The sequence below is a fragment of the Mastomys coucha genome, unplaced genomic scaffold, assembly GCF_008632895.1.
Source record: "Mastomys coucha isolate ucsf_1 unplaced genomic scaffold, UCSF_Mcou_1 pScaffold7, whole genome shotgun sequence".
Lineage (NCBI taxonomy): Eukaryota > Metazoa > Chordata > Mammalia > Rodentia > Muridae > Mastomys > Mastomys coucha.
Genome location: NW_022196913.1, coordinates 28,330,147 through 28,343,094, shown reverse-complemented (window position 1 = coordinate 28,343,094; position 12,948 = coordinate 28,330,147). Strand labels below are relative to the sequence as shown.

Genomic DNA, 12,948 nt, shown 5'->3' with positions numbered 1-12,948 from the left:
AATGAAAGAGAACTATTTTTGCTGACAACTTCCATTATCTCATACTTTGTACAAAGACAGTTATCTCTTTGGGAGACTGGAGAAGCATTTTGTATACACTTTCCTATTTATAACACAGACTATTGAAAGGGATCCGTGCAGGTGTCTAGATATCCTAGGATGAGCAGCTTATATTTCTTCATGGAGAGTGTTGGAAAATAAAACTGACATTTAAGACCCAACCGTGTGATGGTGAGGGATGGGTGGAGGAGAAAGCCTTATCTTTTCAGCTCTTGCATGTGCAAATGGCAGTGCAGAACATAGGAGGTGTTTTTAGCTTTAAGAGTAGTGAACTGGACTGTACTTCGAAGGCGTACGGCCTGTGGAAGGAGAGAGACTCAGGGATGCTCTAATGCTCAGGAGTCGAGGTGTTCTGGCACTTCATTTCTGTGTTGCATCCTCAAGGACTGCGGTCTGCGCAGTTTGGTGCTGAGAATTGCTGCTTAGCCTCTGAATTAATCGCCTAGGAGCCCTCAAAAAGAAGCTATGGAAGCCATGTGATGGAGATGTCTACAATCTATAACCAAGTAACTGGTACCAAGAACTGTTGTCAGCGTCAGCAGACCCTCCCTGCAAGGGGCTTACCTGCTTCTGGGATGGAGGGTTTTCAGTTTATCTGCAAAAACTGAATTAACTTGGTAGACGAAGATCCCTACTCTTTTTTTTTTCTCTCTCAGTTAGAGAATTAAGAGGATTTTTTTTTTTTTTTTTTGGCCAGGTGTCTTGGCCCGTACTATTTTCATCTCAAAGCTTGGAAAGCAGAAGCAGATCTGAGTTCAAGGCTAACCCGGTCTACATAGAGACTTCCAGGACAGCCAGGGCTCCATAGTGAGACACCGTGTCAAAGAAATAAGATAAAATAAAAGGTCTCTTTTCATTATGGACCATCTCATCCACGAGTAGGGTAATCACCACTTTAGACTCTGTGAGCCAGACAGCTGCCATTGCAATTACAGAAGGTCCTGACAGGGATGGTTTTACTTAAGGATCTCTCAGCTCCATCAGCATGTGAAAGCAATGCTCAATAGAAACCATCCTGCAAGTTCTTATCCTTGCTGCCTTTCCCCCCCCAACCCCCCCTCCAGGGTCAGGTGGTTTAATCATTCTCTCCCATTCATGCTCATATTCATTCATGTTCTCTGTTTCTCTCTCCTGCTCCACACCCCGCCTTTGCCCCTCCTTCTGTTGCCCTTTCCTTTTCTTGCCTGTGGCACTTGTATTCAGGACCTGGCTTCCTTCTATGGCTGAATAAGCACAGGTGTGGGTTCCACCTTGGTCCTGCACCACCCCTCCTGTCAGTCCTGGAGAGGATTGGTTATTAGGAAAATGCCTGCTCAATTATTGGTTTTAGGGTCTAACATTCTATTGTAGTGTATTTAGTTTGCTTGAGAATGCTCTTATAGTTTGTTCTGGCTTAGTTAATATGTGCCAGGAAGAGGCATAGATCGAAAAAAGGCCTCCCTCCACAGTTCTCCTGGGGTGTTTGCAAGGGCTTCCAGCTGACATGTTAAAAATGTAATTACACTGTAATTTGACATGGCAGGGAGGAGTGAGGGTAGGGGCGGTGCTGCCAAGGAAGAGGAGAATATATAGCTTTGGATACATTGATTTCCCTGCTTCCCAGAAGATGTTTGAGAGGAGCTCCTCTCATTAATCCCCTAGAGACTGGTTGGACACGCACTATTGAGTTCAAACCTGGCCCGAGAGAGCGCTTCCCACTGATTCATGCTCTTGTGTTGTCGTATTCCTTGGTCATGAAGGTGACATTCTTGAATAGGGAGCTATCAAGGATGAGTTCTTAAAGCTGTGTGTGTGTGTGTGTGTGTGTGTGTGTGTGTGTGTGAGTGTGTGAGAAGGTGGTTCTAAGGTTGTGGGGACAGTCTTTTCTACTCCAAGTCTGTCTTCTCATTCCTTTTCTCTTGTGGACCATGAAGTGGTGGCTGAGGGCTGGGGCTGGATTTTCTCACCATCTCTAAATTTATCTAAATTTTAAAAATAGTGATCTCAAGTATAGATAAGACAGATTCTGTGGCTTTTGCAACATGATGATATATTGGGGAACAAGGATTTGATGCTGTGTGTGTGTGTGTGTATGTGTTATTCTGAAGTTACTACTTTATTACTGTAACATGTATATGATTTATCAATAATCTCACCCAAGGTACATTTGTAATCCTTTGTTGTTATAAATGAATGATCAGGAGATTATTATTTTTTATTTATTATTTGTAAGTGTTTGTGTATATACATCATATGTGGGGTGGCCATGTGCCAGGGCATACATACAGAATGCAGAGGATAATTCTGTGAATTTGGATCTTTTTCTTTCCATTTTCACATGAGGTCCAGGAATTGGATTCAGGTTGTCAGACTTGCATGCCAAACTTCTTTACCTGCTGAGCCATTTCTCTGGCCCAATATCAGAAGATTTTTAAGGATGGCTTTGATACCCTGAGGACGTCTGAAGACTGTTTCTGATGGCTTTAACCCTCAGAGTTTGGATGCTGTCCAATTAGTAAGCTGAGAATGTACAAAATATGCTTCTATAAACAAGGAAGCCAGGAAGGGAGTCACTCATTTACCATGGGTTCCCCCGGCCCCCGCCCTGACTCTGAGACAGAGTTTCATGTATCCCAGGCTAGTCTTGAACTCAGATACATAGCTGTGGATGACCTTGAAGGTTTGAGTCTTCGTTCACCTCCTCAGTGCTAGGATAATGGCACGCATTGCCATTCCCAGTTATGTAGTAGTAGAGCTGAACCTAGACCTTCTTGCACATCAGGCAAGCACTCTGACAGCTTAGCTACAAACCCAGCTATTTTGAACTGTTTTTCTTTATGTGTATGTGTGTGTGTGTGTGTGTGTGTGTGTGTATGTGTGTACATGTGTACATGCACATGCATGTGCATATGAAGGCTCAGAGTTTGATTTGGTCATGTTCTTTGATCATTGTCAGATTTACTCTTTGAGTCAGTGTCTTTCGGTCAAATTCTGAACTCACCCATAAGACTAGTCTTACTGCACAGCTTTCTGGGGGAGAATTCTGCCTCCAGCTTAAGAGGCTGGAACTGCAGGCGGGCCTCCATATCCACCCAGTATTTAGGTGGGTGTTAGGGAGGTGAACTCTCTAGGGAGGTGAACTCTGGTATTCTTTCCTGCAAATAAGAATCATAAGCATGAAGTAGATATCATGGAAGGTAGTTAAAACCATTCCCAGGAAAACCAGCCAACGACTATGCCAGCAAAGTAGTCCCACCGTGGCAGAGTTTTCTACCACCTTTCCATGTGTCCCTACTATGTACATGCATCGAACATAAAGAGTATCAGGACTTGGTGTTCTAACCTTGTTGTTCTGTATTTGAAAGCACCTTTCTTGAGCATTCTGGAACTTGCTAGACATCTTTCAAATCTGTCAGTCCTTTTTATTAACACTTTCTTGGTTTCTTTCACATCCCTGAAAATAATAACAGGAAAGAACTGTCCCTGAGGTCGCACAGCCCCGAGAGATGGCAGAAGTAGTGTTTTATAGGCTGCCCACAGCTGGGCAGTAAAGACCTTGACAGAGCTGGATTTGAACCTCTTACCAACTTTATATCAACTTTAAAGCATTGCCCTCATATATTAGTATCTTAATTCAGTCTTTGTCTTAAGACAACATCTTGCTGTGCAGCACAGGCTAACCCAAAAAATTGTTATTCTCCAGTCTCTACCTTGTGAGTGGTGGCCTTGCAGGTGTGCACCATCCTGCCAGGCACGTAATTTCTTTTTAAGTTAACAAAAACAAACAAATAAACAAACAAACCTTCTTCAAGAGATAGTGGCGATACTATGATACCAGGGTTGCTGTCAAACTCCTAGGTTCAGGCAGTCCCCCTGCCTCAGCCTATTGAGAAGGTTACCCTCACACTGAGCATTTTAGCTTATTTTTATTGTTCAAAGTAACAAGAGTAAACTTTTGTCACGTGACTAATAACTTAAGAATACATTGTAGTGGGCTAAGGATGTAGTTCAGTTAGCATGCTCAAAGCCCAGGGTTCAATTCTCAGTACTACATAAAACAGGATAAATAGTCTGAGCACTTGGGAGGCTGTGGCAGGTAGATCGGAACTTAGACCATAGCAAGTCTGAGGTCTGCTTGGATTCCATGAGACCCTATCTCACTTGGGAGGCTGTGGCAGGTAGATAGGAACTTAGACCATAGCAAGTCTGAGGTCTGCTTGGATTCCATGAGACCCTATCTCAAACAAAACAAAACAAAACAAAACAAAACACAAGCAAATCTTAGCCCAAACCAGAGAATATCTTGCTGTTGACTGGAAAATGAGAAGACTAAATGGTCTAATGACTAAGACTAAATGAGAAGACTAATTGGCTACATGCAATGAAAGAGGTTTAGTTCCTTTTGTTTGAAAGTGTGCAGAGATACCGTCCTGAATGCTCTGTGGAGGAGGCTAAGAGTTAAAAGTATAGGAAGGAAATTAGTTGCTGGTGGATTAATGGTCGTCACTAAGACAATGGGTTTGTGAGTCTCACCCTCTAGGGTTGAACAGTAAGTCTCTGGACTTTGTGTGTGAGCTTTGACCACCTCACTTCCTGTGTCTTGGGCACCTTCATCTGTCTATGCACTTTATACATAGAAATGTCCAAATAGCCAGACACGGTGGTACACTCCTATGATCCCAGCACATATCAGGTGGAGGCAGAAGGATCACTATAGCTCATGAGCAATTGAGCTATATAAGACTTGTCTGGAAACAACAAGACTTCAAGTATACATTTCAAGTTAGGTACATGCAAAGCTTCTGAACGGGGCTCGAGTAACACAGGAAGTGATCTCAAGAATCAATCAAGGGGACCTTTCTGCATGACCAGACAGGAACTATCAGCAGAACAAATAGTTTACAGAACAGGGGAAAAATCTTTGTAGGCTATCTCTCACTTCAGGATGTGTGTGTATGTGTGTGTGTGTGGAAGGGGGTTAGTACACGTGCATGAGTATGTGCACCCGTATGCTTATGTGTATGTGGACCACCTTATCGTCTCCCTGCACTCCAAGCATACAGATTTGAGTAGATTAGCAGGCCACTGAGCCCCAGTCTATCTCCATCCCCTCAGTGCTAGGATTACAGCCACTTGGCACTGGGATGTTTTTGAAGGTACTGAGGATTCAAATTCAGGTCAGGTCCTCATGCTTGTGTGGCAGACACCTTACTGGGCGAACCATCACCCATCTTTTTGTTGTTAGTTGTTTTTTGTTGTTGCTAATTTTTTAAAAAAATATATTTAAATTTGTGGCTCTGTGCCTCTGTGTGTGCACACACATGGGCCTTGGTGTGGAGGTAAGAGGCTGATGCCAGGTGTCTTCCTCCTTGTTTACCTCCTCATTATTTTGAGACAAGGTCTCTCACTGAACCTAGAACATAGGAATTAGTTGACTGGGCTTAAGACTATCGTGGTTTAAGAGATAACATTGTGGCAGGAGCAGGAGGCAGCCCATCACATCCCATCTATAGACAGGAAGCAGAGAGAGATGAATGCTGGTATTTAAGCCCTTTGTCCTTTTTAGTTTAGGATTCCAGCCCATTAAATCTTCCTCATCTCCTCTGTTAAACCCTCTGACTTGTCCACGTTTCTTTCCATGATGGTTTGGAATTGAGTCAAGCTGACCATGAAGACAAAGCTGCACCCTTGGCTTTTGGAGCCCCTTCTCCCTATGTGATAGAGCTACAGCATCATGTAGTGAAAATATGGGGAAGGCTTAGTTGTGATAGTCAGAAATGCACTAGAGACACCTGAATAGCTCTACTTGGAGGTGGCTTCAGCTCAGCAGTAGGGAAGCCATGAGACCATCCAGTGAGGTGCTGTCTGAGGTTTGCTTATATGTGCATCTGTTAAATCCTGACGGCCTTTCAGGATGAGCTCTAGGAAATGATAGTCATGTACGCCAGTCCTTGAGTATTTTCTGTTGAAATGGGAACTCCCAGTGTGTTCTCCTTGATGATACTACGATGATGCATGGTGAATCAGGACTGTGTCCCCATCCTTGCTCTCGTTCTGTGCCTAGCTGTCTTGTTGGTTGGAGGTGTAGTAGTCCCATCTCAAACATCTCAGACTTTACAAGTGACACAGGAGTTTTCTGAGGTACCTTCTGGGCATCTATTTATCCAGATTTGAGGCTCCTTATTCTGTATATTTCAGCCAGGTGGAGAACTCTTAAAATATGGAAGACGTGGGGTTCCCCAGGGTGGCATGTGCAGCTGTTGTCCATTCACTTTTGTTTCTGGTTTGCTTTCTAATTAGGACATTGCACACTCTATTCATTCTGTTGTTGGCCAGGCATCCTACTTAGCTTATTGTCTGCTAGTGAATAATGATGTTAAGGCCGTTCTTGTATCTGTTCCCTTAGAGAACAATGGGCAGATATGTACCAGGATACAAATCATTTAAATTCAGCCATCATGCCCACCACTTAACTCCAGAAAGAGGCTACTGCTTTTTTCTGGACTGTATATGCCAATTTCCAGTCACGGTTCCCTCCTCCCCAGTACTCCATCTAATTGTAAGGATTTTCCCCATCCTTTTGTTTTGATGATTGAAGTATGCTGCTAATTCACTCTTCTGTTGCTATGATCAAATACCGTGACCAAAAATAACTTAGGAGGAAACTTGGCCAAAGCAGGAACTCAAGACAGAAACCTTGCAGAAACACTGCTTACCTGGCTCCCTGACTCTTGTTCAACTACTTTTCTTATACAGCCCAGAGCCACGTGCCTGTGGCTGGTATTGCCTACAGTGAACTGGGTGCTTCGTCATCCATTACCAATCTAGAAGATACTCTGTAGACATGGCCACAGGCTAATCCACAATGCATAATTTGACTGAGGTAACCCTATAAATCTATCTGGGAAGAATTCCCTACTTTTCTTTGCCTTTTGTCCTAGCCTGAGAACGCTCTTCGCACCACAGCCCTTCCCTTCCCTCTGATGCTTGTTGCTTATATTGCACAGATCCCCCACCCCACCCGCCACCCCTGCCCAGCTTCCCCAGGTACATCCTCCTAGCCTTGCAGATATTAGCTTTTTGAAAAATCCTCTATAGAGCAGCTGTTTGTGGCTAACTTTCCTCACGTAAAGTTTCTTTATACAGTTATCACTTAGACAGCAAGCGTTGTGGTTATGTACTACTGTGTGGTCAACCTCCAAACTTAATGTCCCACAGCACGTATGTCTATAACTCATAGTGATGCCTTCTTCATTCACATCCCTGGTAGTTGGTGTCAGCTAGCTGGTTGCTGGGAGGCCTAGATATGGCCCTTCCCTGAGGTCCTGGCTTCCTCATAAAGCACCTGAGCTCCGTGGGTGAACCAGAGCCAGGCAGAAACTGAACATGGTCTATCCTAGTCTCTAAGTCACGTGCCGTCACTGGAGAACACCCGTGACTTCTCTGCTTTTTGGTGATTATTAAGACTACCTAAGTTTTGTGCAAATATAACTTTTTACTTCTGTTGGACAAATACCCAGGAGCGAGATTAAAAAGGTCACGTGACTCAGGCACAGCAAACGCAAGACAGAGTCAAACTGTCTTCTGCACCGAGTGTGCCATCTGTCCTTTCATGGCTGCACTTGAGAGATCCAGCTGTGCTGTGTCTTGATCCACATTTGGTGCTTTGGGGCTGTTGTCTGAAATCTTGCCATCCAATACACACCTGTATGTGTTTTGCATTCCTCTAATGGCTAGTCATTTGAGCCTTCTTATATGCTTCTTATATGCTTCTTATATGATATATATATCAAAGAAGCATATATATGTATATATATATATATATATATGTATATATATATATATTTATGATGAAATGTCTGTTTAGATATTATAGATCTAATGCCCAGTTTTAAAATTGGTGTGTTTGCTTCTGTGGGTGTTGAGGGTGGGGTGTGTGTGTGTGTGTGTGAGGTATGTATGTGTCCAGGTGTGGTTGCCCATGTGGACAGGTCAGTGGTGAATATATGTACATCTTCCTCAATTGCTTCACCTATTTTTTATTTTACGAATATTTCTTATATATTACACATTATTATATATATTTATTTTTTATGTATATAAGTGATTTCTCTGCATATAAAGCATGCATGGTTGTATTCCATTATAGATGATTGTAAGCCACCATGTGGTTGTTGGGAATTGAACTCAGGACCTCTGAAAGAGCTGCCAGTGCTCTTAACCACTGAGCCATCTTTCCAGCCCTACTTTACCTTTCTTTTTTGAGACAGGATTTGTCTCAGTGAGCCTGAAGTTTGCTGTTCTGACTGAACTCACCTGCCTTTAGTAACTATGTATCTGAACACTTGCAGCATATGTTACATAGGAGCACCACCTTGCCTGGCTTTTATGTAGTTGCTGGGGTTTGAACTCAGTGTGCTCTTTACCCACCGAGCCATCTCCCCCTAGCTCCGAGAAGACTTCTTACTGCTCACTTTTCAGAGTTGTGTGCACTGGGGATCTATCATCGATTGTAGAAAATGTCCTTTACAATTTCCTCTAAGGATGTGGCTTACATTTTCCTCCACTTAATGCCAGTTCTTGCAGAGTAAAAGCCTTTGATCCTGAGAACGTCCAGTTGAGGGTTCTCATTCATGAATCATGCTTTTGCCATCAGATCTCGAATGCTCAGGCTGAGTTACTCTATTCTGTTTCCCGTTCCATCTGCCTGCAATGTGAATTTCTCTGAATTCCCAGGACTCCATGCCCTCCCTTCAGAAGCCTCCTTGGCTAGACTGTCTTGATTTGTGAATTTTTTTTTTTTTTCACACAAACCTATAGTGTCACATTCTCCCTTGGTCCATGTGGCTTGTTTACTGCATTTATAGTTGATTTCTTCCCCTTGGTTGCCTGCTGGGCTGTACCAGGCTGTGATTGTTACAGGGTAGGAATTGGGTGCTATGTTCATTGTTACATTAAACCCTGTGATTCATGTATGGTGGCTGGCACTTACTGAATATATGAGTGGAGGGAATTACTGGGCATAGTCAGCCGCTTGTGCCTGAACACATCTGTCCCTAATTATTTTAAGTATTCTGCCCCTTTCTTCCTGCCTAGTCGGCCCCTTCCCATCTTTGGAGCCCTGTGAACCCCTGCCCATCTGCTCCAGGTGGAATTACTTGGTTCCTGTGTTCTAAGGGCACTTTCAACGTTCCCAGGATTTGGCATGGCTCCCAGCTGTCTGTCTTATTCACTGCAGTGTGGAGAGGGGCAGGGAGGCCAATCACTTCCCTTAGCAGGTAGTATTCTGACCTAGTACTTGGTTAGGTACTTACTGTTTCAAGTATGGTACATGACTATCTCCTTCTAATTGTTTTTTTTTTTTTAATTGTTTGTCTTATTGAGATAGACCTAGGAGTTGGCATCAGATTACCTCTTCTGGTCAAGGATGACCTTGAACTACCGCCTGCTTCTACTTCCCAACCACTGTGATTACAGGTTTGAGTCACCATGCCTGGATTTTAATCTTAACTTAAAAACAACCTTAACTCTAGGCAAGTTAATAAAGAGATGTGTAAACAGAAAACCTGGCAGATGGGACCTGTAGATGAGCCTGCTCATTTCTTTGCATTGTTTATCTGGGATGCCTATGAGCATGCATCTCATCTTCTTGTTTCTGATGAGCTCAAACATGATACTTAAAAACCAGGCAAAACCTGCAGTTTTGTGGGCAAAAACTCTTAGGCACCAAAGTCAGAATATAGCAGTGACATTTGCTTTATTTATTTATTTATTTATTTATTTATTTATTTGTCTGTCTGTCTGTCCATTTGTTATCTAAGTCAAGCTATTAAATCATCTGAAGTGTTTGCTTATAGAAAACTGGGTACAGAAAAGATGGATTATTTCCACAATGTAATTTTATTCAGCCACAAAGAAAAATTAGATCATATCATATGTAGAGAAATGGATGGAATTGTATAGTTCACCATATTAAGTGAAGTAGGTCGGATTCAGGAAGACTAGCATCGAGCATTCTTCCACCCATGCCATGGAACCTGAGGTCAGGGACCAGAGTTGGGGTAAGAACATTAGAGTGGAAGTAGCTCTGCCTAGGACTAAGAAGCTGGTCATCAGGAGGGTGAGGGGGAATCAAAGAAGTAATGGGGAGGTTAGGTGAATATGATAATCAAAATATATTATATGCATACAATATGTCATAGTGAGATATCCTGTTTGTATGACTGATGTGTTTCCTTGAAAGGAAAAGGAGGGGAATCGTTTTAATAAAGAAAGAGTCTCATTCTCTCTGTCCAGTCGCATCTCATGTCTGGATAACAATCCCTGCGCCTATCAAACATAAGCAGTACCTCCTCCTGGTGTGTTTGCAGGTTCAACTGGGGTGCTTTGTGCAAAGCACCCCAAGATCAGTTGGATTTCTCAGCTCTTTCTACCTTGTCTTTGCTGTTTCAGAAAAAAACTACAGCATCTGCCTCTTATCATGCCCGAAACTAAAATTGGAGCTTAGATTTCAAAGATTTACAGTCTGAGGCTGTTAGAAGTCGGATGCTGAAGCAGTGAGTCTGAGAGAGCCAAGGGCTATATGTTGAGGCATGCATTATGTAGGGATTGGGAGTACAGGGTGCCAGGAAGACATAGGAGAGGAGATGGGTGGTGAAGGCATCAAAGGCCATGGGACCGTTCAGAACACTGCTCAGCAGTGATGGGTAATTCTGCCCTTGCAGTCCCATGCTGTGGTAGATGATTCAGGGACTGTCAGCTTTTTGTTTGGAGTAGGAGAGAAGAATGCATGGTAGGGGCCAATGGCTGGAAATGTGCTATAGAGCAGGGAATTCACATGCAAAGCCTTACCTCATAGCTTACGAGCTCATGTGAAGCATCAGAGATAATTACACCTGCTCTATCTCATGGATGGGATCACTGCTAGGAAGTGTAAAAACTACCAAATGGATGCAGGATGCTTGCTGAGCACTGAAAGTCTGTTTGATAGTACTTACTGTCAGAGTGTATAAGGTGTTATTTTTGCTTGGGGAACAAGCTTTCAGAGAAAGTATGAGATTATTGATGCTTATGAATCTATGAAGAGGTCTATAAAGAACCAGGCTCATCAGTGTAATGATAGACGTGATTCCTTGCTGAATGAGGACATTCTCCAGATAAATGCTAGCATTCGCTTCTTTTCCCTGGAAAGTAGGAATTGCAAATCCTCGTGGTAATTTTGTGGAATTCTACTTGTATTCTACTCTGTGAAAATCTGCTGCAAAGAATTTAATTGTTTACTATTAAAATATGTAGGCAGCCGCTCGGACAATCGAATCCAAGACATGCGCTGCGGCAGCGATAGATGATTCCACTGCGCATACGCCCCTCCCGAGTGGGCTCATGCAAATTAGGTGTCTCCCGAGCGGGTGTATGCTAACCAATCATGCGCCAAACCCGAGCAGGTGCATGCTACCAAACCCCTCCCAAGCAGGTGTATGCTAATGAGGCGATAGCTGGGAACCAATCCAAGAGGACTTGAGAGCTTGGGCTCGAGTATAAAAGCAGCGCTAGCAGAGCAGCCGGGGCCACGGCATTCCACGCCACTCCACAGAAGAAAGAGCGGTGCCTTTCCATGCCACTCCACCGAAGCAAGAGCAGCGGCAAGAGCTGTGGTGACTCCACAGAAGAAGAGCAACAGCGACTAGCAAGAGCCGCTGCCTCCGCCATTCTCCACAGAAGCGGGAAGAGCCACAAGGAGCGCAATTCCACGGATGCGGGCGGTAACACCTAAAAGAGCCATAACACTTAGAACCTAAAATTGCTGTTAACACAAAAGAATAAATCCTGGGTAAACCTTCGAGAGAAGAAGTCTAGGTGTTTGGTTGTTATTGCTATCGTCCGGGCAGCAAGGCGCCGTACAAAAATAGTTTGGAGGGTCAATGAACCATAATAGCTCAATGAGTAAAAGTGCTTACTGCATAAACCTAGCAACCAAGTTCAGTCCTTGTGAGAAGGATTCCGCATGTAAGCAGATATGGAGGCATTCATCTATAATCTCAACACTTCACAGTGAGTAGGAGGCAGGTTCACAGAGATGAGGGAGTTGCCTGGAAGCTCTTCAGGCCAACAGGTCTGGAGATCACAACAGAGAAATTTCATCTGAACCAGGGGAAACCCAGGAGTTATCCTCTGATCTATACACACAAATTGTGGCACATGTACCCATGCATACACACACATAAGATGAATAAAAATATAATGCTTTTATTTTCTTTGTTTTGCTCTTTGAGATAGGATCTCATATATCCTATGCTGACTTGAGTTTGTCTACCAAGGCTGACCTTGAACTCCTGATCTTCCAGCTACCATCTTCCAAAAGTGTTAAGATGACAGGCACAGACCACCATACCAACCTTAAAATGCAGTGTCACTGTAGCTCTTTTCCAGTACCATGCTCACGTCCTTCATTAATTTTTCTTTTAGAGACCTGATACCCATCATTGCTGCCCTGGAATATAACCAGTGGTTCACCAAACTATCCTCCAAGGATCTCAAGCTGGTAAGTAACTGATGATGCAGCCAGCCTTGCCCAGCCTTGCTGAATTGCAGAAACCTGATTCTTGTCAGAAAGATTTTATTTTGTTACCGTGCTACTTATTTCTTGAGGAAATCTCATTCCTAAGAACGATAAGCATAACTTTGTGTGAAGTTTGTAAACTGCATAGAGATTCCCCTTCCTGTTTTCAGTGCCTTAGGTAGTTTTAGATCAGAAATGCACATGTAGTATTGTCTTTTGAACACACTCATTCAGTTGGCAAAAGCTATTATAGTTACATTTGCACAGCTGTAAACAGCTGGTCTTATAGTCTAGCCTTCCATTAAATCACCACCAGCTTTCCCCGAGAAGAATTTCAGGAAATACCAACA

The 12,948-nt window shown here is 43.3% G+C and overlaps 1 protein-coding gene across 11 annotated transcripts in view; it reads left to right on the top strand.

Moving 5' to 3' along the window:
- Positions 1-12,948, top strand: part of Carmil1 (capping protein regulator and myosin 1 linker 1) — a 276,607-nt gene that overhangs the window by 139,394 nt on the left and 124,265 nt on the right. For all 11 annotated transcript variants that reach the window (XM_031358897.1, XM_031358895.1, XM_031358896.1 and 8 more), the window contains exon 9: positions 12,505-12,580. In XM_031358897.1, coding sequence (XP_031214757.1) covers positions 12,505-12,580 — 76 coding nt within the window. The remainder of the gene's footprint in view (positions 1-12,504; positions 12,581-12,948) is intronic.